This window comes from Melitaea cinxia, chromosome Z (genome assembly GCF_905220565.1).
Source record: "Melitaea cinxia chromosome Z, ilMelCinx1.1, whole genome shotgun sequence".
In the NCBI taxonomy this organism is placed as follows: Eukaryota; Metazoa; Arthropoda; class Insecta; order Lepidoptera; family Nymphalidae; genus Melitaea; species Melitaea cinxia.
In genome coordinates this window covers 20,926,012-20,953,826 of record NC_059424.1, presented here as the reverse complement: position 1 = coordinate 20,953,826, position 27,815 = coordinate 20,926,012, and the positions used below count along the sequence as shown (strand labels likewise).

General features: G+C 32.0%; 1 protein-coding gene across 1 annotated transcript in view; it reads left to right on the top strand.

Annotated features, from left to right (window-relative positions):
- LOC123668377 (bestrophin-4) overlaps positions 1–27,815 on the top strand; it is a 108,821-nt gene that overhangs the window by 59,194 nt on the left and 21,812 nt on the right. Inside the window, exon 3 of the mRNA XM_045602109.1 lies at positions 3,942–4,113. Coding sequence (XP_045458065.1) covers positions 3,942–4,113 — 172 coding nt within the window. The remainder of the gene's footprint in view (positions 1–3,941; positions 4,114–27,815) is intronic.

The window sequence follows — 27,815 nt, the reverse complement described above, 5'->3', positions numbered from 1 at the left end:
TGAGCGATTTAAAGTATACCCTAATACCTAATACATTGGGGTGGTTTTTTAAGTAAGATGGTACAAGCTATGTTATTTATTTATTGTTTTATTACATAACTAGTCAGTATCAAGGACTTCATCTGCGTTGAAACAAATATACTACAATACAACATTCGCGTACTACGCGTAACGTTGGATCAATATGAAAACCACTCCAGATTAATCAAACATCCCAGATCATAACTGTGAAAATGACATATAATTTCCTGTTGTAGACATTGCCTTATGTTGAAACAAACATAGGTATTGACAGACACTCATTAGAAATTCTAAAATAAGTTGTTTGTTTCTATGGCTCTTATACAAAACCGCTAAGTTGTATCACTTGTATCTTCTGAATATGTGTTATGTACAGACATCCACCTGTTAACATTTTACTATAAATATATAATCATACTTTATGATATATATTTTATAGTTTGCTTAGATGTAAACATATTGCTCAAAAGGCAAAAGATAAGACTTAATTTGGATGTACAAACAGATATAAAATTGAAACAGAATTCTAAAAGGGAAAAATAAATATTAAACTAAGTTGTGTCTATAAAATTTAATACGCTTTTTGTCTATCATAGTATAGAAATTCCGTTTGTAATTTTTAATTAATTAATTTTTAATTATTTAATTTTTAATTAATAAAGTATTTACATTATTATAATTTAATTAAAATAATAGACATATATTACATATACAAGAAAGTATCGAAGCAGGCAGAAGAAATACTAAATTTCGCTCATAAATGGTTATTTACTTAACGTCATTTTAAAACCAAAATTATAAACTCTTTTTATTTTCGTTTCGAAATCTAAAATAGTAAAGGAAACCAAATAAAAACGTTTTAAATTATGTACGTACGTCATTGTTAACAATTTTTTATTTTCCTTGTTAAAAACAAAAAGAAATTTTTAACGTAGGAGCTATATTGCAACCCTTCTCTTGTCTTTGACATTTTAACAATAAATTTATTTCTAATTAAATATTTCAATGAAGTTTATCCTAATATGTATACATATACAAGACGTCGTTCGTGGATTCGCTCGTTTCAATATCGACATTCTTGATGTTGTTTGATGTTTCCAATCACTTCTTCAAACGTATAGCACGTAATTACTTCGTTTGTAACCTAAAGCAATAAGCAAGGATACATTTCTACTGTGTCAATATATAAAACAATCGCCGAAACGTACGTATGATATAATATTTAAATTCCGAACGACTGAACCGATTTTTTTTTTTGTGTTCGATTTTCGATTGTAAAGGTAAGGTTTGTATCAAATAAAATGTGAAAAAAAGTTTGTATGTGCATTTCACACACAGCGGAAGTGAAACTTCTGAAAAACCGTGGGAAGTGAGGCTGTTGCGATTTATTCTATCGAGTTTGAGCAATAGTGTATTCTACTTCATTCTCTACTATACATTTGTGTTTCTTTCTTCATCGTGACGCAGTTTCAAATCACAACGATTCTAAACAATTTAAACTTCAAGCAAATTGATTCATGTAAAAAAAAAAGAATAGGTTGGTACCAAAATTGCCAGCTATTAATTAATATTTTCGACATGTTCCGTATTCTACTGATTCAATCGTGTCGTATTGCTGTCATTATGATGTTATACATGATGAAGTTGTGTGGTGTTTTTTTTTCATGTATGACGCATATTTAATAATTGTCGGGTAAAATAATGCACTTATTATTTTTAAAAGAGTAAAATTTTCTTGATTCTTGATTGAGCTATGACATATAAGAGATATGACATATGACGACTACATAGTGGCCTATGCCTAGCTGTGGGATGCTATAGACTGAATCGATAGTACATATTTTGCTTAGTGATAATTAAATAAAAAAATTAAGTTGTTTTTCATTTTTATTGTTTTTTTTTTCTATAACAGTGGTCAAACGTTACTGTTCAAACATTTCAATAATGGATATATATTACAGACAGAGAAGTAGATATATAGTAGTAAGCTTGAAGAGGGTATGTAGTGCTAAACTATGTGTTCGAACACACATATCCCTGAAGCAACGATACCGTTTTAATTATTCTTTTTGCTTTAGGTCGTGTATTGTCTAAGCTTTAGGCTATAACACAGAAAGGTATGATGGAGTCGGTAGGATGTCCAGCTTTAATTGGAAACTTTGTATTCAGTACTATTGTGACATTACGTTCTACATGTATTTTCAATCACAATAAAAATTCAAATACGCTTCAAAAGCTTATTCCTCATCTTACGATTTATAATTGTATTCGTTTTTAAAAAGTTAATTGTAACTAGTGGTCACTTAAAGGTCGAAATTCAACCATAATTAAAAAATTTAAATTAAAGAGGACAAAAAATAATGAAAATAAAGAACCTCTTTTTTTTAATTTTCTATTTGACTACAGACTGACAATCAAAAAAGAATATAATATGCGTGTGTGTGTCAAATGCGTGGTAGTGTGTGTAATGTTTTTTTTTTTTATTGATATACATTTTTATGCATAATTTAGAAAAAAATATTAACATTCTGCACTCTATCTCTATATATAAGTGTACAAAATTTCATACTCCTCCGTCGAAATAACTTACGATTAGATTTAACAGCAGGAGGTAGAGTGAAGTCATTTGGACCTGTTTCGCCAAAATTAATAAAATAAAAGTTAAAGATTAATATTTGCGACTAGAAATATCTCCTAAATACATTTAAATTCGACGTTGAAAAATCTTAATAGACGAAAAACTTTTATCTGTTGTATATCGTCATCCGTCAAATAGCGTTATCCACAACCGGTAAAGCAGGCCCTTAGTAGACATTTCAAAGAGCGACAGAAATGGTTTGATAAAAACGGCGTAATAATAAAAAATATACGGAATATAATTTTGTTGTTTACAATAATGTATCAACGAGATATTAAATATTACAGGGAAGCAACTTTATTTATTACTGCTTCATTCAATATAAAACTTACTAAATGGTTTTCCTCAAACAGTATAAAATACCGGTCAAAAGAGGTTTTATATCCTCGGATATTGTAACTGGATGAATATATACCGATACGATAATTTGTCGTATAAAAATGTTGTAAAGGTCATAAAGATCATGGAGATTTGGTTAATAGGACATAGCAGGGACCGAAGGAAGCACCTAAACCTTACAGGAGATCACGGCTAAAATAGCTACTGCCCACATGTAGTGTTCCTTTGGTGAGTAAGGTAGCCAGAGTTTCTGAGAAGGGTCTGAAACGCGCTCGACAAAGGTTATAGGTAGGTCACGCCTGCAATCCAGGTATTGCAGGCGTCTAATAGCATAATCAATATAGTTAATCAAAAGTATATTTCAATTACAACAATCATTTAGAAATTATGTACAAGTACCAAAAATCTTGTCTTAGTGTATTCATTATTTACTCAATCATATGTTAAGAAATTTTTATCAGGAAGATCCTATTCAATCCTACAATATATGTATATATGTTAAATGAAATAAATTTTCATTATTATTCGTTTAATAAATATAGTCGGGACCAATAACATGATTGAAATTGGCTTTGGACACGTATGTTGTCTACAGTTATGATTTTTCGTAATTTTCAGTATGCTTCGACGTTTTAAGAAATTTTACTGATTGTAGAGACGATCTTTGTGTTTTGCGATTAATTGCTAACAAACTTTAAATATTACCTAATTCCTAATTTATTTATTTTTATTCAACTAAGACCCTATAATGCATCAGTCATGATGTCGGTCTGCGCAGCATAAAATACTCATAAATATTTACGAAAGTGTTAAAATACGCTGATCTCATCTGGCATACACAAGTAATATTCATATATTATATAAGTCAACATAACGTTATTTTAATTTTTAAAAGTTTTATTATTGTTTCATTCTCCTTAACTAACGCGTTCTCTGCTTGCAGAATATTCGAGAAGGTGCGTCAATATTTCGGAGCGCAGAGCGAATCTATACCAATGTCGTTCGTGCTGGGCTTCTATGTGAGCCTGGTGGTGAAGAGGTGGTGGGAGCAGTACAAGCTTCTGCCCTGGCCTGACACGTTGGCGCTGTTCATCTCCGCCGGGATCCCTGGAGCGGTTAGTAGAGGAACCAGGGCCTTTATTCGCTATGACATTGGAAATACAAACGTGTGCTAATACTAACATGACGTATAGTTTCTGTCTGTGTGAGCGTTTTGTGATATCGCGAGATTTGTGTCATAGAAAATCAGGGCCCTGGTGGTATAAACATCTAATAGTTACCCTTTGTCAAATCTATCCCATTTTTAATCATACAACTAGATAGACAAAGTGCGGCATTATATATCTACTTGATTTACAATCGTATGATAAGAAAGCTAATGACAATTATATGGATGTGGTGTAACACGCAAATAACACGTGTATCACATAAGCTAGGTATATTTTTATTTCGTTGCTAATATTAAATTTGATCATAACACAATAGCGGTTGGCGACAATGCGCTACTTAAAGCTGGCTGTGTAATACTCACACAAATGGACATCAATTATATAAGCCATACGTATGCTTTGTGAGCATCGGTTACAATCCAGTCATTGAGGGCATAATGTTAATTGGTTATAAGTATGGTTTTGACGATATTACGATGTATAATTGCAATATTATTACATATTATTATATTATTCCTATGCTCTGTAAGTACGCTTTAAGTTCGCTTTTTAACATCTCTTTCACAAATAACGTTCTAAAATTAAAAAAAAAAATGATTAAATAAAATAAATAATATATATATATATACTATTTTTTTTAATTATGTTGTGTGAAAGTTTAGTTTCTTATAGATTATTAAAAAAAAGTATTAAATGTTGACTATTTAATACTTGTTAAAAAAAGTGTATGTAGATCGAATGTCTAAATAGGCACAAAAAGGCTTACGAGTCTAAGAAGAAGAATAATACCATATGAAATGGTATATAAACGAATCAAATAATGCCACATCTATCGATTGGAGATGGGGTTATTAGAAAACGTTGTAACGCCATCTATCGGATTTTTTTTATTCGGGGACCTTAAATGAAAATCGATTATTAAAGAGTAAACTCCAAAAAAAGCTTAAAACGACAAGACAACAAAAGATCAGGAATCAAAAAGTTAATTATATCGACATACTAGTGTTGTCAGCCTCAAATAAATCTATATTTAAGTAACATTTTAAAAAGCGTAAAGGTAAAAAAAAAAATTGGAATGGTACGAATAATCGCCACACAACTAGCGGTTGTGAGATAATTTCCCGTTTGGAGTGAATGCTTTGTTATTGCAGAAGTAATTGTTTGTTGATATTTGTCTTCGAACGTTTAAACGTTTAACCAGCCGGAAGAGCATGAAAAGTCGCCGGTCCCGATGGCTATAGCTACATATGTCTAATAGCGATTGTTGTTAGGAAAATCATCAGTCAATCAGAAGGGTTCCGTGTCCAGATTGAGCTTCCACCCTCAAAGTGGAAGTTTTTAGTCACTCTTCTTTTGCATAATAAGACTTGTCTTTGATCTTTTCAATATAAAAGTTCATTAATTTAAATTTTTCGCTGAGGCTAGCGAGGTATAGCGTCCAATAAAAAATTGAATTATATAACTAAAGGCCTGTTAATAAACTTTCCAATTTAAAGTATTTCCTTTTTGCCTTGCCCTTTACAGAAACTAATTACATTACATAATAATTATTGCATGTATTTATTTTAATTATATTAACGTACACTTACACACACACACGTACACACACGCACTCACATAAACACACATACACACATACGTACAGACATTCATATATGCTTCACAATTTAACAATGGTTCGGTTTTATTGCATATTTTATGCTAATTCTTTAATAACTCATAACGCAGACATTATTATTTATTCTCAAAAGCACATATAATACGATACGATTTATATCGTTAGCCGTATCGTATAAATTTATTTTATTTTATTTTTAATATATTTAACCGTTTTATTTGATTTCCGATATAGTGATACTTGATATCAATGTTCACATGTGTATATTTTAAATTACCTTTATTCTTTTGTTCCTTATTATAAAAAATAAATAAATAAACTTAAATGGGATTCATATTTGATAATCGTTAGAATCATTGGTTCTGAGTTATATTATTTAGTTAGTAATAGCTACTAACAAAATAATATTAGGTAGGTACTTAGTAGTCAGTAAAAAGTATTGCCAATGTTCTGCCATGCGACACCTGTATGTCCATAAGTATGGCATTAATAAAGCTGTGTACGGAATGCGCGTTCCTTGACTGTAATCTTGTATTTAATATGATTAATATTACTTATCAAATAAATAATCGAAATCGAAAAAATTTGACAATGATCGATCAATGGTCTTTCTACAGTTTTTTTATGATCTTTGCGCGGATATTAAAGAACTGTCACAGCACTGGCTTATTGCTGTTTCGCTGGCGGTTGCGAGTTCGATCTTCACACATAGCGTACATTTGTATTGGCCATACAGTTTTTACCGTGATCGGGGCGTTTTTGCTTGTGTACTGTGTGTGTTTCCGCACTCCCGACACAGGCCAAGTCGTTAAAAAAATATGTAATTACTGCATTACCAGTACTGCCAATGACAATTATCACGATCGATTGTTGAGTGACTTTGAAACAATAATAGCAGACTTGCGTCCTTATACACGTACGTCAGATAACAGCGCGTGCACGCATCCATCGTTTGGACCGCACATCGCACAGTCCGATCACCGCCTTATAACCTAGCTGATGTCATGCGAATTCTTGATAAAAAACATTTTTGCTGAGGCGAAAACTTATTTATACTTACCAATGCGAATTTAACCTTCTATCCCATTGTATGCGTTCAATATAAAATATTATGAACAATAGGTATCTATTTTTTTTCGCAATTTGATATAATATACAGCTCGAGTGTCTCTACGGATTGTGCTTCATATGGCACACTTATTAACAATTGCATAGCAATACATTTATAACAATATTATGTATATTCACAAGAATATTAATTGTTTTGATATAAATAGCATCGAAGTGTAAACACGAGAAGGAATAACAAAATTGTAACTCCCAAGTTTCCGACTGCGCAACGGAAACGTCTCCTTTCTGGGTTATAAATATTTGCATGTATAATAAAATCCCTACAAACAGTTTGCAATTGTCTCAACAAAAGAATAAAGTTTTTTTTTAAAAAAATTATGGGAGAAAGCGTATTATTCGGTGCAGGATTACATAGTTGATACAGATGTGTGGACTTAGTGACGCTGTATTTCATGGAAGATATTACTAATTTTGTACTAAAACACAGTTTATATATTATAATTTTCATAAGATTAACATCGTAGTTTCTTGCCGTGCAAAATCTACATTTCGATTCGAATTTTAAAAAGTAATAATCAATTTAAAATTTTAATTTGTAAAATGACGATTCGAAAGTGCTTTTGAAGAAAATTGTTTTTGATTTTGATTTTGATTTAGAGGTAAAGTGTACAGAAAACGATATTTAGAGTAATGGAAGTTACTATAGTAGTAACAGTGCTATTATTATAAATTTCTCAGCCTATTTTTCATTCAGATCGTAGTCTTTTTCAGGAGTCTGTGTATAAATCATCACGTTTTTAGTTACGAAACGGAAATTATAACACATTGTTTTTGATCAGGGTCCAATCCTAACCTTCATTTTTGGATACTTTGTATACACAATAACAAATACATTCTTATAGACGATGTCAGACTCATGAATAAAATTTAAAATTATTATAATTTTAACCATTTCAATATGAGTCATATTTAAATATATAAGTTATTTCTTTGAAAAAAATAAAATAAAACGAAGATGCTAATATGCACAGACAATACAGACATATATAGAACCCCTGGCCATAATATGTATTATAAATGTCGGTTTGGATAGACGTTGGTAATTTCATTATGCCTTAGTAGGTAACTAAATGAACCCGGATGAAATTTTAGCACAAACGTACATTTTAGTTTGTAATAGCATATGTCCACCCCGTTCTAGACACAAGAGTATACATACTCTACGGTACTATAGGGTACACCGTATGTTTGTTCCAGAAAAATGTAGGCTACTTGAGGCATACATTTGTTTTTTTTTTTTACTAATAACGATTGAAAAAGAGTCATCTACTTTATACGTAGTGTTAGTTTAAAAAAAGAACCAGACTATGGCCGTTTTTTAATCTCTACGAATGATCGTTTTCTATGAAATATCACAACAACCATATTCTACAGTTTTAGTAGCTCACATGCATAGGTACAAAATATTGATTAAACGAAATAGCTTTTATCGTGTTTATTTTATTTTATTTTATTTATTATATTGCTTTTATCAACACAAATTCTATACATCTCAATTAAAGCTACACACATTACTTTGAATAGTGATTAGTCAGCTGTATTTACATTAGTGTCATCTCGTTAATTTGCACACCTCAGCGCAGTTTCGAAACACATTCTGCGGTATCACAATATGCGGGTAGTAAAATATGCAGACAATTTCTATTGCAAATAACAATTTGATAAGGAGTTTCGTCTTTTAAAAATGATGTATAGTCTGTGGTATGAAAAAAATATTGGAAGTATATTCATAGGAAATAAATGACACTGGCGCTCAGTGGCGATGATGTTTAGTGGGGTGAGAATGACGCTTTACAGCGCTTTAAGCTGTTTATGTAAGATATAGATTATAAAAGTATTTACTGTAACGATTAGAATAGACAGCGTCATATTATGTTTTGATTTTACTTATTTATTATTAATGTAAAATTATATAATTCGAATTAATTATAATTTGATTAATTTAATAAGAACTTTAATTTTTATAATAATTAAAAATAAAATAGAAAAAACATTTTAGTAAAAAATTAAAAATAACCAAAAATACTAGAATGCTTTAGGAATGATAATTTTTTTTGACATTAAAATTTTATTCAATGTTTTTTTTTCATTATAGGGTTCTACGTATTAAATTAAAATACCTTGTAAAGAAAAAGTATTTACTTTTGTATATTTAAATAATTAAAGATGAAAATATTTAACTGTTATATTACTAAAAAATGAATGCACTACCGTTCTAAAAAAATTAGATTTAGTACTGTTAAGAAACTAAGCGTAGTCCGCTACGGCACTATCTAATTATAATTAAAACCTTACAAAGACATTTTATATGAAACTTTCATGATATCTATGATATAAATGTAAAGCGTGTGTATGTTATAGATATTAATAAATATGTAAAATGGGATATTTATATAGTAAATCGTTGATCAGTGGTTGGCCACATGGCACAGTGTACCATGTCGCTTGAAATAACGACGTAATACCTCTTAACTCAAATTTATCAACAATAAACGAAGTATATCCTGTTTACATTTAAATCACAGTTACAAAGTAACATTTGTGAGGTTCATCATCATTTCAGCCTATTACAGTCCACTGCTGGACATAGGCCTCCACAAGTTCGCACAACAATGGAGTGGACTCATGTGTTTTGTCCATAGTCACCACGCTAGGCAAGCGGGTTTGTGACCGCAGGGCTAGTATTGTCGCACCTAAGACGCTGCTGCCCGTCTTCGGCCTGTGTAATTCAAAGCCAGCAGTTGGATGGTTATCCCGCCATCGGTCGGCTTTTTAAGTTCCAAGGTGGTAGTGGAGCTGTGTTATCCCTTAGTCGCCTTTTACGACACCCACGGGAAGAGAGGGGGTTGCTATATGTGAGGTTACTCGTTCAAATTCTGGTCCGAAGTTTGTACATGAACGTAATATACGAGTACATCAATAAACGTAAATATAAGTTTATGAAACGTGTACTGTTTCTTTGTAAGGTAATATCAAAGAAGATAAATAAACGTTTAATTTCCCCGTCGCTATGATGTTAGGTCGCCGTAAAATACAGTGGTGAACATAGGTCACGTACTTGTGTTTATAATGCAGTATTGACGTAAGAATTGTTGGTAAAGTAATACATAGTATGTACGACTGATACAAAAATCGATACTTGGAAACTGTTATGAAGTTCTTTTTATCATTTTTTTTTTTTTCTAAAAGTTAATTGATAGAGTCAATCACTGAGAAAATACCTCACATCGTTAATACTTCTAATTAATCCACTCAAGCTGAAATACGTTTTATAAAACTTGTAATGAATGATACACTGATATAAGTTAATACATTTTATTTTTATTCGAGGGAGATTAATTAAACTAAAGATTACAATTTTTTTTTTATAATGAAAAAACTTTTCGGCTTTCGGAGAATTCGTAAAGTATCCGAAATGTCGGACATTTAAAAAACTTAATAAACCTCGATAAAATCCAAAAAATTTGTTTCATTATAAAGAGCGAAATTCGCGTAAACATTAGAAAACATTTTTTTTGTATTATTGTTTTAAATAAAAATTGTGTAACTACGATATTTATTTAATGCTACTTCCTTGAACATTTCTGTAATTAAGACGAATGTGTTTATAGTGATATATATAATAGTATTACACTCACTCATTTCAATATTATGCGTAAAAACAGAAATGAAACAGGAGAACCAAATATATTAATTATAAAATATTCCTTCTATAAATAAAACTTCATTTTCTTGATGGAAATAGTCTCGTCGCATTTATTTATTTTTAAATTTCGAAAACTCCGTTACACTTTTAATTAACTGGTCGAGAAAACGTTGTTCAAAGTATTTTTTTAACAAAGTTACCCCATTTCATGTCCTTTCAGCGTACATAATGTTCAAATAATATTTCTGTGGTATGAGACTATTTATGGGTAAATATGCTTTTAATTAGAACCAGGATAACGTAAGACGCAAACGTATGTGTAATGTTTACCAAGCAAATGTATATTGACGTAACTATGTACACGGTAATTTACAATTTTATAACTGGAAACACATATGTATATATAATTATATTTTATAATATAATTTTTATTTTATTTTTTCTTAATAATAAAATAGGAGGTTTTGTCACAAAGCGACAACGTCACCTCAACCGTTCTTAAGTAAATCAACAATATATCTTTAAATATATTAGGACTAATTTATATACATTTCTAACTTATCCAGAAGTTGGTGAAGACAAGATACTGTTAAATACCACGTTATTTCAATTATATTCCGGGTACTGCATTAAACAAGCTTCTGTCGATTCTAATTACATTTAAGGGTCCAGATCGAAGCCTATTTGCTGTGATGACCTGAATCAAACCTGTATCGACAAACCAGGGATCCCGCAATGAAACTAGTTGAATAGTTTTGTACCATATACCTTTGCCGTCAAAATGTTCTTTTCACTCTTTCCTTTACATAACTTTCAACGAGCCCATACTTCCGAAAAGTATGGTACGTGTAATTCTATTCCCTCTACTATTGCATTTCGAACTAAGTTGTCCATATTTAAATATTTTTATAGTATTTTAAAATTGTGTAAAAATAACCCAACCTTTTGATTTATGAACGAACAGTGTTCTATTTTTTTACTTTATTTATTGTTTAATCTGTATGATTTTGTTCTTTTTGTGTATTTGTCTATTACACTTTTTTTTATTTGAGTGTCAAAAATCGATAAGAAGCGAAAAATTTGGTAAATCAAAATTATAATAAACTTAAATCTATTGTATTTTTTAATAAATATCAAATATATATATATATATATATCCAGTTTCACTGTAATAATATCTCTCATAGACATTTAATGTAAAACTTAATAACAGTTAATTATTTTAAAACTAGCTGTGCCCGGGACTTCGTCTGCGTGGAATTAAAAAAAAAGTTATAAAGTAGTTCGCAGAGTTATTTAATAAATAAATTTCTAAAATAAAAGTAGCCTGAGTTACTCCTTATTATCTGTCAGTTAATGTCGCGTCAAAATCGATCCAGCTGTTTCAGAGATTAGCCGGAACAAACAGACAGACAGATAAAAATTGTGAAAAATGTTATTTTGGTATATGTACCGTGTATTCATCCATATGCATTTAGTAAAAAGCGGTTATTTTAATATTACAAACAGACACTCCAATCTTATTTATTTGTATAGATGTATAGATACAATTTTATGTACGACATTAAAAATGTGTATCTAAGTGTCTCAAATCTCGAAACATCGAGAATTTTCGTTCACAATTTGTTGATCGTTCAGTCTCGTAAAATTTTGATGAGGTATGGCAAGATCGATATATCACTCCCCAAATACGACGAATGTTCGACGCGAAACCAATTCGTTAACAATAGGCAAACTGCGTCTCTCGCTTTATCGCATTTCTCAAACCAAGAGAGAAGAGTTTAATATGAAATATGAATCTATAATGTTAAGTGTTGTAATTTTTTTTAAAGCAAATGATCGGTGAACTGTTAACGTCTAATATCGGGAGTTTCAAAATAACAACTACAGTAAGTATGCTGTGTGGTTACGGCATGAAAGAATATATTCACCCCCTCTCTTCCCGTGGGAGTCGTAAGAGGCGACTAAAGGATAACCCAGTTCCACTACCACCTTGGAACTTAAAATGCCGATGGCGGGTTAACCATTCAACTGCTGGCTTTGAAATACACAGGCCGATAACGGACAGCAGCGTCTTCGGCGCGACAAAGCCAGCCCTGCGGTCACCAACCGCCTTCCCAGCGTGGTGACTATGGGCATATCACATAAATTCACGCCATTTTTGGCACGAACTTGTGGAGGCCAATGTCCAGGAGTGGATTGCGATAGCCTGATGTGATGATGATGATGATGAACCACAGTAAAGACTCGTGTAAGAAACAATGGCATATTTTAAAATTAATCACCCCGGACAATTTTAATTCGCCGCCCCATAGATGAGGGGAAAATAGAAAAGCAACGTATGTATTTAGGATGTGTTAATAAATAATTGATTACCGTTTTTGTAGTTATCCTCTGTTGTAAATATCGATTATTTTTTTATATCCTTAGTACATGCAGCAGCTTGCTTGGTCTTTGCAGAATACTGCTTCGAGTCATGGTCAAAAATGTTTAAAGTTACTTTCCCAAGTTAAAAACTTATATTTTTATATGAAAATGCAATATTTTAAGTATGATAGATTTTATTTTCCAATTTTACTACGAGCTGGTACAGTCACACTATTATAATAACCTCATTTTACCACTCACTATGTAAACTAACAACAGTGAGTCATAAAGAAGCTTAGTAAAACATAATAAAAAAAAATAGCCGGCACTCTGACTTTTCATCAGTAGAACTAATCCAACATTTACTTAATCAAACTTATATAATAATTCGCACGCTTTAAAGATTTGAACATTCTTGTGGTGCATAAAACTGCAAAAGAATTGGCACAGCGCTCCCAAAACATTTCAAATCCTGTTTGTATAAATTGTATTGATTGTATGTGATTGCATTGCGAATTATTCTAAAATATTATTATACGGTTTATATGTCTCGCAGTCACTATTTTTAGATGGTGTATAGTTTGCCGATCAGCGAACCGTGAATGGGAAACTCTAACAAGGTAAAGTATAATGAAGGCATTAATAATAATTATAATTTTTGTGATGCGATGTTTTCATGAGTTTTGCTTCTGCGTTGTGACGTTCGCTATTGTTCTTTTTAATTAATAATCCTATGTATGTAAACAATGTCTCATTGCTGGCGACTTCTCTTATATGTTTATTGTATTTATTAAGTTTTCCAGCTAAAATAATATGTCCAATTTTAATATTTTTGACGCTTATTTCGGTTGTCGTTTAGGTTTAAGAGGAATATTTCTCATAAGAACAAGTTTACTTAAAATGCGTTACAGAATATAAACTTCGGAGAAAAATTGAAATAATTACTATTTTTCTCCGATGAAGTTTGCTAAGTATTACCATTTTATGACGTAGCATGTAAAATATGATTTTACCGCTTTCTTTTATTACTGCAGGAAATTTATTATAAATCTGTACTGCTTCCACAAAAATGGTATTTTTTTCACCATAACAAGTACAAGAATTAAACTTGAATTTTTTGTTAATTTATGAGATTGTTTGAGCTTGCATTCTCATGTAGTTGTGTGTTTATTGAATTTGTTTTTTGATTTTTTTCTAATCAATGCCGTTCTGTGTATATTACAACACTGACTCGTGCTTAGAACATTATCGTTTGCTATACTTACTGTACTTAGATACTACTTACGTGATTTCTATTTTTTTGTACTATTGCACTTAATGGTTTGTAATGATCGTACGTACCCGTACACATTCGTACGATTTAAAAGCATATAATAATGAGCCTAACCGAACACACCACATTGATTGTTAAATATACATTATTGATATTAGTGATATTTAGTGATCTTCAATTGAGCCGTTGTGAAATTTATTGCAGAAGTTGTTTACAATTGGTACACTGGTACAGTAATTACAACCGTCTTCACCTTTTTAATATACGTTATAGTAGTAGTATGCTGTGTGGTTACGACATTTAGAATTTAGCCACCCACTCTCTTCCCGTGGGTATCGTAAGAGGCGACGAAGGGATAACACAGTTCCACTACCACCTTGGAACTGGAAAAGCCGACTGGTGGCGGGATAACCATCCAACTGCTGGCTTTGAAATACACAGGCCGAAGACGGGCAGCAGCGTCTTTGATGCGACAAAGCTAGCCCTGCGGTCACCAATCTGCCTGCCCAGCGTGGTGACTATGGGCAAAACACATGAGTCCACTCCATTGTTGTGCGAACTTGTGGAGGCCTATGTCCAGCAGTAGTAGGTATTACAGATATTATATTTCCTTTTAAATTTTACATGATTATCTGGAAATATTTTTTTATAAATCTCGTGATTGGATGTTACGTTCAATCGAAAGTTCATTGCTAAATTAAATTTGATTAAAATTCGATTAATTTTCCTGTCTTCACGAAGATTCTATTTAAACTGAGCCTGTGTGCTTATGGTCTTTGTAAATTGTGATCGTTTTTCGAATGTTATTAGTTCGGAAAGCCAATAATACTTCATCCTGTAATATCCCACTACTGGGCATAGGCCTCTTTCCATGTAGGAGAAGGATCAGAGCTTAATCCACCACGCTGCTCCAATGCGGGTTGGCGGATATATTCCCTACTATGAGTAACGATCGCTATCAGGTGTACATGATAACAACCGAGACCGACGGCTTAACGTGCTCTCCGAGGCACGGTGAGGAGACCCACAAGGACTGCACAAACACCCAGACCACGGCAAACACCTGTATGGTCAATACAAATGTTTGTCATGTGCGAGGATCGAACCCGCAACCGCCAGCGCAACAGGCACAATCCATAGTTGTGACCGTTGCGCCAACGCGGCGTCAGACACAGGAGAAAATCTTACTGGGGACCGTTGAGTGTGAAGCGTTTTTTTATTTATTTATAACTTAAAACTTGAAAATATGTTTTTCTATAAACAAAATTTTAGCGCAAACTCTAAATATGAATGTACATATATCTTGGAATTGTATTTCTTTTAGATGTTGATTTTTAATCATCCCAGTAGACCCTGACCTTCATTAAATATAGTCTTAAAAGCTACATCAAGATATTCTAATACTGTTTAATAGTGTAGGTAAATTTCTGTAGATTATTTAAAATTTCGTGTATTTTATAATATCAGCAATCCAGATAACATTATATTTACTTAAAACGTATTCTTTATTCAAATACAGGAAGCAGTGTAGACTTCACAGAACGTTGCTAAATTACCCTAATTTATTTCCTAGATAATAATTTTGATTTGAGAAAAATTTAAGTTAATATAAAAAATAAACAATATATTTTTTTTTTTTTACATTAAAAACCCACGAAAATAACGACACATTGTTAGTAAACATACAGTTTTTATATCCTTAATTACTTCTGTAATCAAATTATTAATTTAATTACGTAAATAGCTACTCATTTAGTATGTTGCGTTTAAACCGAAGCGGCGAAGCCGATTAACGTCAAGTTTGCATTGTTTTTATTTCATTAGTATGAAGTGAAATGCAAACTTCGTTTTCGCATTCCGGTCAAGGATGCCCGACAAATTATTAACTGTCACGAAACTTGAAACAAGTGACGACAGCTATTATTTATTTTAAAGCAAAAAATATATAAGACGTGCAATTTTTATAGTTCATATGTATATATATGTGGGACTGTAGGTATGTAAATAATCATATAATCATCTAGTGTGCTTTGCTGCAAACGTCAAAATTATATAGATACAGTAATTATTATGAATAATAATTTAATTTATCAAATTTTACATAGTAAAAAAACAATAACAAAAAAAATCAAGATTTTTCTTTTAACGTTACTCGCACGGGACAAAAACACACGGTGCGTGATTGACGCTTGCCACCGTGTCAGTACAGCTTTGTTGTTTGCAACATGTGCTCGAAATCAAGGAAATCAAGGTTCAAGAAAGAATTTTTAATCTAGTAATAATTTTTAGGAATTGTAAATTAATAGACTTACAAATATAGATTTTTATAAATAATTCGACACAACAAATAACTTTCGTATATTTCTACTTCATGAAAATGTTAAATTATTCGCACGTATTTCTTTTTGTTTATATTATTTTTAACTTATACGAGATTTTAGTGCTAGTTAGTTTATCATAGAGAAATCTTCACGTAACTGTCAAAAAACTTAAAATCGATTCGAAAGTACACGCACATATAGGCGAAACGTATTAATATATATATAACTAATATTATAAAGAGGTAAAGTTTCTAATGTTTTTTGTTAAGGTTTAGGGGTGATCTTCGCAAATACTGATCCGGTCATGAAAATTGTTTCACTAACGGAAAGCCACACTATTCAGGAGTGACGTAGGCCTCATAACATATATGGAAAACAACGTTTGCGGGGTCAGCTAGTAGGTATATATATATATATATGTATCATCTACGGGGCTTGTTCTGCAGGTCGAAATTTCGAAACGAACAGAACAGAAGAACGAAAACGTTGGAACCGAAAACGCAATGTATTAATTATAAAAGTTGCACGATCGATGTATGAAGGTGTGTTTTTTGTAAGTTCGTTTCACAAGAGGATTATAAAACAAGTTTCTGTGCGCGAACGTACTCGGGGACAGCTAAAATTAATGTGACGACGTAGAAATGGGCTGTCTATTTGACCGTTCAGAACCTTATATGTCTATGATGGCTTACAAAAAGGTTGAAAATTTTGTCGAGATTATTTTGCTTTGTTATAGTTGCGGATTTCACACAATGGAACCGTACTCAAGAACAAATCTTACGTAGGCGTTAAAAAGAAGCGTAATTGTAGAACTGTTTTGAAATTCTTTGCTCACTCTTAATATAAACCCTATTATATGTTATAAGAATAAAGGTTTCTTTGTTTGTGTTTTACAATTTTTGGGAACTATTAACAAGTTTTAATACGTACAGGCAGTCCTCGTACTTACGGCATGTTAGGTTCTCGAAATACGCGACGTTAATCGAAACGACGTAAGTCGAGACATATTTTTTCTTATGTTTACATGTAAAACTCAAGGGTTAGGATCCACACGGACTCAAAAAAAAAATTAAAAAAAATCTGCATTTATAACAAAGGATATACATACTTTATTATCAAAAGTAAGTTCTTAAAATAATTATATATGAACTTATGAAATTGCTTGTTATTTTTGGTATTTGTGTGTTATTCATTTTAATAATAATGATAAACCTTTGATAATCAAAATATGTAATGAGAAATAATAAATATAATTTTCGGCTTAAAGAAACTATCAATTCTAGACAGCTTCGCTTCTTCTTGCTATCATACAGGTCTTGGTAACACTGATAGGCTGCACAAATTCTGTTATAAATATTAAAACTTCTCTGTTAATAAGTGAATTCTCCTATGCCGGAAATCGAAACAATTGACGTATGCTTGAGGAATAAAGTCAAAACATTGTTCGACGTAACTTGAAACGACGTAAATCGAAACGACATAAGTCGAGAATCGCCTGTATTTTATCATTAGACAATCCATTATTCGTAACTTTATTATTGACATAGGCATGATGTCAATATATTTTGTAACTGAAAAATTTATGACAGAGTTTTATTGGAATCAGTTGACAATGATCTTATGCTACGAATTAATAATGTTGCGACGGCGCGTTGGCGCAACGGTTATAGTACTGGTTTGTGGCTGTTGTGCTGGTGGTTGCGGGTTCGGTCCCCGTACATGACAAACATTTGTATTGGCCATACAGATGTTTGCTGTGGTCTGGGTGTTTATGCAGTCCTTGTGGGTATCCCCACTGTGCCTAGGAGAGCTCGTTACGCCGTCGGTCTCGGTTGTTATCATGTACACCTGATAGTGATCATTGCTTATACTAAGGAATATATCCGCCAACCCGTATTAGTGCAGCGTGGTAGATTAAGCTCTGATCTGTCTCCTACATAGGTAATGATATTACAGGCTGAAGCGGTGCGAATTTGAACCCCGAGTATAGTTGTATTGTTAATATAAATATGTGTAATATTTATTTAAGAAAATAAATATCTATAAATACATATATATCATTCGATCTTCGGAACAGACGGACAATACCTTATTCATACAAGTGCTATATGTGATGTGTGTGTTTTTGTTTTCTGTATGACGTTGATTGTTACGACAATATTTTGCTTTCTTCACCAAATAGGTGTTAAATCGGTAAATTGTATATTCATAGACTTTTAAAACAATGACACTATATAAACTCAAACAAATATATGAAATGGTAAAGTGACAATACTATATAACATATAAACAGTACAGAGGACGAGACAATAGGGTACATGATTGAAGCTAAACATTGTGGAAGTCTGAACTGTTCCATTGTTGTATGTTAATGTGATAGGGTACAGTCATCTCATGTGTTGACTGGTCTCGACCGCTAGTCGCGCAAATGCGGGAATTACATTTTGTCACTGTGTAAACTTGAAGTCCCCTAAACCCAGTAAGAAAAATGCTAAAGGGCGCTGTTTGAATAAGTACTTATTTCTTAAAAATATTTATTATCCTTAAAATAAACACACGATCTTCTGTTCATAAATATGCAATATCTGTGTTATAGGTAATAATCGGTTGATATAGATTAGGTTTTTAAATAAATATACATTAAACAATTCGTTTATTACACAGTGGGGATTGAACTAGAATAGAAAGCAGCGTCACTGCAAATTACCTCTGTTTGACCGAGGTAAGGCGCAGTGGAAAATATCCTGTTCAAAATCAGGAACAGCCCGACTGGGGAAGTGGGGATCTTACAGAAGATCACAGTTAAATAATACTGCTTTCAAGCAGTTTTATGTTCCTGTGGTGAGTAAGGTAACCAGAGCTCCTGGAGGGGATTGGGGGTAGGGTCGCCAACACGCTTGTGATGCTTCTCGTGTTACGTGTTCGTGTTAGAATGTCTTTATTTATAGTGTGAAGCTAGCTTATAGCATGGTTATTAACATAATAACAACAAAATTCTAATATGCGTCGTTAGATTACACGTTGTTACAGAATGCGTTGAAGAAATAAAGGTTCACTGCTCGTTCCCCGTAGGTGATGATAGCGTGATAATATGTAGCCTATATGTTGACCCGACTTCTTAATAATATTCGTGCCAAATTTGAAGTAAATCCATGCAGTACTTTTTGAGTTTATCCCAGACATACATACAAACAAACAGACAAACAGACAAAAATTCTAAAAACTATATTTTTGGCTTCGGTATCGATTGTAGATCACACCCCAAGTATTCTTTAAAAAAATATTCAATGTACAGTTTTGACTTTCCTACCATTTTATTATATGTATAGATTCCATCGTTTCGCTTTAGAAACAGGACAAGACATTAACGTCAGAACGTGAAAAGTTAAGTGGATTTTATAGATATCAATTATCTCATTACGTTTGAGACAGGTTTAACATTTCCACGAACTCATATATCAGCTTCGCAAACCTTTGATAATAAATACCTATACTTTATACCTACCACTTCTTTATTTGAAATTTAAGTTTATTGAAAATTTAATAGAGTGCAGTTATTGAAGTGTTCGACAGTTAAAAATAAAATAACATTACCTCAAAGAGTAAACTAACAGTATTTGGTAAAAAGTATGCTAAAAATAAAAAAAAATAATAGTGACTCATTATCTGATATGGTGTTACTTCATCGCGTTTCTCCAAACGTTTCAAGTTAATGCAAAAGAAACAGTTCTATAATACTTAAAATAGGCGCACCATGACGTCGAGTTGCGGAAAAAAGCCCGTAAACAACAACAACAACAGTTCTATAACGAATTCCAAATATTCAACACATCGTATACATAACTGTTACTCGCCTGATGTTAAGCGATCACTGTAACCTATAGACGCTTGCAACTCCAGAAGCATCGCAAGTACTTAGGCGACCCTACCCCCAATTCCCCCCAGGAGCTTTGGTCACCTTTCTCACCACACGAACACAACACTGCTTGAAGGTAGTATTATTTAGCTGCAATTTGCAAGGTCGAGGTACTTCCCCAGTTGGGCTGCTCTAGGTTTCGCGCAGGATATATCAGGAATAGTCTTGTTTGCAATCACTTGACATCCGGTGCTTGTTCGTTTGTAACTATTTTCTTAGTAAAATAATAATTTCGAGAGCAATCCTAGGCCCATTTTTTAAGTTAGATAAAGTGTGTAGGCTATATAATAAAGCTATGACGCTAATAAGAGTAAATCACGACGATTTTCCTTACCATAAAAGATGATCTAACAAATTATGTTTTTAATTATGATTATTTATTACAAATTAGAATAAATATGTACTAGTTCTTTTTATAATGCATATGTAACAACGCTCAAAAATAATGACTTCATAATATGTTTTTTTTTTCAATAAGTTTGCAGTAACGATATTCAAACTAGAAATTTATTTTATTTATTTTTATTTATTTATATATACATACATACTTTTATTTCAACAGTAACAATGCCATTAAACCCTTATTGGGTTTGTCTTGGCATATTTACATTCGAAGTTCTATATTTTAACACAATAAGAAAAGAAATATATTAAAAAATATTTGTGTGTGCTACAATCTATAAGTCAAAGTTGCTCTCAGTATTAAGTACAGGAATACAAATCAAAATATAAATAAACAACAATTATGCAGTATATATAATAAAAGGTGATCTCACAAAACTTAACAGAGGTTGTGTTCAATGGAAAAAAAGCATATGCAATGTCGTAATCTTATTATTAATTAGCTGTGCCCGCGACTCCATCCGCGTGAAATTAAAAGAAAAAATATTGTTCGTTTCGCAGAGTTACAAAATAAATAAATTTCTAAAATAAAAGTAGACGAAGTTACTTCTTATTACATAAGCTATCTGCCAGTGAAAGTCACATCAAAATCGGTCCAACCGTTTCAGAGATTAGAACAAACAGACAGACAGACAGACATAAATTGTAAAAAATGTTATTTTGGTTTATGTATCGTGTATACATCCATATGCATTAAAAAGGCGGTTATTTTAATATTACCAAGATACACTCCAATTTTATTTATTTGTATGTATATAGGTAAGTAATTAAATACCCGTAGCGATATTAATGAGATTACTTGAAATGGAAAATTTACTTTAATCAAATTAGAATAATAAAGGGTTTTTGAAACTTTATTTGAAATATTAAATTCTTAGTTAATTTTAGTAATTGCGAAGCTCAAACACCGATTCGGAAAGTAAGTTCTACTGAGAAGAATCAATAAGAAACTCAACAGTTGCTAAATGCGAAATTGCAAAAAATTGTCTTAAATTTACTAATCACTCGTAACTTGTTCAGTAAGATAGTGTCTCTAAACACACCCATCATCAATCTTTATATATATGTCTTGTGTGCGTGTGTATGTCACTGAACTCCTCTTAGACGGCTGGACGGATTTTGATGAAATTTTTTGTGTGAGTTCAAGAGGATTCGAGGATGGTTTAGATTCACAACTTGGTCCACTGGAAAATGTTTATTTAACTAATTTTTCATTTATAAGTAGTTGTTAATTTTGGAAAGTTTTACATTGGATCCGGTAGATTGCGTTACCATCGCAGCATCAAATATTAAATATTATTCTATTTTAATTTCAGTTTGTCCCGACAGTTGGTGCTGCGATCAAATTAAGAAAAATATTTGAAATTTTGTGTTATGGCAAAACAACGTTTGCGGGGTCAGCTAGTACATATTATAAAAATGTAACGGATCGCTGTATGTATATGAAAGACATATAAGAAAAAATATTATTGTCACCTTTATCAACGCCAATAGCATCCAAAACAATGATTGTTTGAATTTTCGTCTCTCTGTCTGTGCGTTTGTGCACGCTAATCTCATAAACGGCTTATCCGATTTAGACGTGGTAGTCACTAATATATTGTGTTAAGCTTCACTTGACATTTAGTGTTTGTTTTATGTCAATTAGTTCATAAACAAAAAAGTTATGCCAATTTTAAGAATCGCATTGAACATGTACGTACAAATAATCAAAACGCGGACGAAGTCGCAGGCACAGCTAGTTAATATATATAGTCTGATATCAAACCTTGGATGTGTGTTTACGATTTATTATTATTTAAGAGACATTCGTAATTACTTCTGCGACAACTGTTGTACACCGATGTGGTATTAGAAAGACATTTTCGGGATATTAGGTGATATAAACAAATAATAATATTTGAAGTAAAACTTCGTTGCGCACGCTTGACTTGGGCAGTAAACTGAGGGATGTGTGACGAGAGCGTTACGAAAAGCGTGATCGGGCGAGGCGAACGTAAGTTAAGAGGGATGTAGTGAAGATAGAGAGTTACGATTCGTATATTACACTCGTTTAGCAAACTCATTTTTTTCCCATATATATTATAGATCCCGGCAACATCAAAAGAATCGCAAACGCATCGCCGGTCCTACCCCCCCCCCCCCCCCCCATATTCTTCACAGGAACTTAAGACATAGGTAGGAACTCTTTTATTGTGAACAGTAAATGTGACTTTTATTAGAGGTTACCTTTCAAGGCGAGCGCGCTTCGTCTGTTTATTTAAGACTTACCCCGAGTTGCACGAAAAGATATTAAAATGTAAGTAGTGATTAAACTATTTAATCGCAAGAATTTTAATTTTGTTTCGTGCAACTCGGCGTTAGATCACTATTAGTATTTAGCCGACAACTGCGACGAAACTAGAATTAAATTCGCTATCTATTCGAAGACATTATTTACTTTTAGCGACGTGTAAAATAAAAGAGTTGCTGTTTCGATTTAAATATCAAAAATGTTTATAAAAATTTTAAACTAAAAAAGTAACTAAGAGATTATAGTAAAAAAACTGAAAATATCAAATTGTTCTCATGGTCTTATCTTGCTTTACTCTTTTTTTTTACTTTTACAATGGTATTTCTCAAACATTAAAATTATAACAAAGTCTCTTCAAACTAAAATAAAAACATTGTTTGCATTATAATCGTACTGGCAATTGGCAATACGTACAATATATTAAGACCTCCTTTGTACAATAAGACTCAAATGAATTAGCTAAGCTGCTTGAGCGCAATACATTTAAGTGCTCCTAGAGAATCTAATACCTGTTTTTTTTTTGGTATCGCAGGGGAACCCATTTACGGGTCCTACGGGTATCTAATACCTGTTAGTTTGTTTGAATGATTTCTAAATTTACTCATAGCCTAGTTTTATACTGAAAGATTTATTTTCTATATATATAAATGAATCGCTTAAGTCATTACTAATATTTATTTCTTTACTGTAAGAAACAAAATATCCTACGAAAGTTTGCATGTATGGATGTATGGATGTTTGCTCCTCTTTCACGCAAAAACTAGCCAATGGATTTTAAGGAAAGTTTACAATAATATAGCTTATACATTAGAATAACACAGGCTGTAATCTTTAAAGATAGTGTATGAATTGTCCAAAATATAACGATGATTGTCAAGTAAGTCGAAACAAAATCTGCTATCTGCGAGCTATTCTGGCGTACGCTGATAAAACTGCAGAGTTTACACGTATATTATAATGTATGAGAAATTTTTTATCTTCATTAGTCTCACAAAAAAAGTCCGCGACAACATATATCTTTTATCAGTAAGCCATTACCGCCAAAACAGTGAACCATATTATATACAATAAAAATTGATAATATACTTATTTCTAATGTAGTAACCAATTGATTTTTATATCGCAGAATCAATTTTGAGGAATTTTGGTATAAAGATAGTTATTAAGAAGATACTCGCTATATACCTAAGCTACTCGAAGTTTTTACTAATCCTGCACAGACGAAGTCGCGGGTACCAGCTAGTAAATTATATTATAAAAACAACAAAAATATGTATAGTTTATTAAGTTTACTGAGTTTCTAAAATGGTATTAGAATGCAAAGTACATATGTATATTTATATTATTAAATTATTTTTATGCGTATTATGTTATATTGTCCATCTTTATCTTGAATGTGTTACGAAGCACAATACTCAAGAATGGCTTTACCTATTCGGTCAATTTTTCTTTTTAAGTTTTTCATACTTGTAGAAAGTTCTAACGGAACGAAAAGTTAAGAAAATGGCACATAAAATATCGATCTTAACGCGTTTGACAACTAGGAAGAATTGAACGACGTCTGTCAAGTCAGTTGGCACTAAAAATAATAAATAAACTTTTTGTATGACCTTTCAATATTATTAAGAAGTGTCATCTTATAATGACTCGCTTCAGGTGTATTTTTCCAAGTTGCTGGAAATGACGTCAGCAAATAGTATAATTGTAAACATCCGTTCTCAACGTACAGTACTGTTGGTATCCTTACAATATACAGTATACAATATATAATGATGACAAAGTTTGTTTTTAATACTTTTTATGATTGTGGTAACTGGTAAGTCACTTCGTTGGAATAACTTCTCAATGTGATAAAATAGAATACATAGAATAGAAAAAAATATTACACATGCACAAAGATATAGACGATTTAAAAATTATTCACCAGGTGAATATTGCATATTAAAGAATTTTTAAAATAGTGAAAACTAACTGTCATAGGCTATATTTTATCGAGATATAACGGAACTGCCAAAATCACGGGCCATCTTTGTTTTTATATTGCTTATCTTAAAAATATCACTCTAATACAAGTGTACAAATTGTTAACTATGGCCCTATTCAGAAAATGGTTCGTTTTGTTTACGAAACATTAAACCCAGAACGTGTCTTGTATGAAATAAAAAATAAACCAGGCTTTAGAGTATCGTAATAAGTTTTTAAAACCGCAAACAACAAAAATAAATTAAGAGATTTATTCAGTTAAGTACCAAAACCTTTCATAATATAATTTCCATTAAAACCCTAATAGTACATAGCACCGAGCACGCAATATTTCAATGAACTTATTAATTAATCTGGAATATAGTGATTTTAAGGATTTAAGCTGTTTATTGTTCTATGTTCGCCGTGGAATCAAGGCGAGTTATTTAATTTAATAAATTTCGACAAAGTGCAAACGCATGAAACGTTCAATTTAGCAATTAATAGATAAATCGATTTATTCAATAACTCAAATTAACTTTTAATTATGAACACTTTTGATTTTAAGTGACTTACCGCCGTTATTATTTTGAAGCTCCCGATATTTCGGTGACCTTGTAGGCGCCATTGTTGCGGGTGACTCGAAATAATAACTGCGGTTTCGTAGAATCAATCGAAAGTGTTCATAGCGATCGTGAAAGCTTAAAAACTTATATATTTTAATAATGATCAAAGTTTGATAAAAAGAGAGAGGGGATTTGCGATTTTATCATAATTGTATAAAATAATCATTAGTAACTCGGTTGTACTAGGATAGATTGATATTCTTTTGATGCATCAGTAAAAAAAATTAACTTATCTCCATCTAACTTATATCCCTCTTAAGATCCGTTCGCCTCGCCCGATCACACTTTACGTAACGCTCTCGTCATGCATTCACCAGCTTACTCCCCAGATCAAGCATGCGTAACGAAGTCTTACTTCAAAGTGTAAAACGACTGTGCTTTATACAACACGACTTGAGTAGGTATCACTTCTTTAGCAGTAGGCCTGCAAAATAGGTCTGCATTGTGTCTGAGATATACGAAACGTAACTGGTAATGAGAGAAAGAGAGAAAAAATGTGTGCTTGCACGTCTCTCTCGCTCCGTTCGCGTCACCCTATTACACTTGTAACGCTCTCATCACTGATTCACCCGCTTACTCCCCAAGCGTAATTAAAGAAGCTTTACTTCAAAAAACTGTTAATTAAACTGAAAAAAAAAAAACATTTCCATTATTTTATATTACTGCCAGTACCTGGATGACGGAGCTTAGCTCAAATTCTCGACACGAGTTTCCTTATTATTTTCATACAATTTCAGAAACTATCCGAAAACAAAAATTTTAATCTAAAAAAAAATTAAGTGACAGAAGTAATTTCGATATGCGTTCAGGAAAAAAATAGTAATCTTGACGATACAGACAACTGCGAATGAATCCATTTTGTATTTGATACTTTGAAGAAAATCTAAATTGCTGAATCATTTTGTTTAATATAGTTTGTGATATAAATATAGCGAAATATATTTTGTCTCAAACATATGTTCGTTCAACGAAAATGTCACCAATCTTATCATATTTAAGTTTGCCCCTTGGCTTCTAATTAATATCGTGTTGTAGGAGTTTTTCTTGCAAAAATTTTCAAAGTTATAATATGTTAAATATGGTATTATTGATTTATTATAACTATCTTATCAATATATTTAAAAACAAAGTATTACTTCTGAGGAAATCAGTCTAAAGTTTATGATACTTTCCTGTCCGTTGACGTCACGTTGTTATAAAACTTTAAAGAAGTATTCTTGCGTTCTAGCAATTCATTCTTTGTTATAAAGTATATTTCTCTTGAAATGCATACGCTTCGAAGAACCTAAGAAAAGGCTTATAGATATTTCTAGTAACTTTTTCAAACGGATCTTTGTGCCTCAAGCTGTTATATTCTGTGTGTATCGATACCTCTTATAAATACTAAGATAGGTATAAAACAATTTATTCAGATAGGGCAATACAAGCAATATTTTTTTATAAAATTTGGTGCACTTCGATTGGAGAAGCACCCCAATATTACCAAAGCCAAATAATACTGGTCTTCAATAGTGTCGTGTTCCTGGGGTGAATAGAGTATCCAGAGTGCTTCGGGATACGCTGTCACCTAGTCACACATAGGATACGCTAACCGCTTATCATAAGGCGGACTGTACGCTTATATGCCGTCATATTAGTAGCAACCATTATATGCTGTCAAAATAGTCGATATATTAGTATCAAAATAAATAATACGTACAGACATACAGGATATGTACGTTATATGAATATGTGACTTATATTCATTACTCAGGTTCCTGTTACTTAATAAATTCTCATAAGTTGTTAGGGGCTATCCATAAACTATACGTCATAAGTTAAGAGGGGAAAGAGGGGGTCGACGATGTGTGATAAAGGGTAGAAAGGGGTCCACCAAAGCTGATGTTTTAATCTATAATATATATACAATCGAAGTCGAAGGCACACCTAGTATGTAATATATATGCAGATTCAAAGCGAAAATCATACAGCAACAGAAAGCAGGAACATTTTCCAATGCGCTGTCAGACCTGAATGAATAATTTTATATTAAAACCGAATAGTCAATCCAACGTTGAATATCAGCTATGAGATTGCTCAATACGGATTACGCT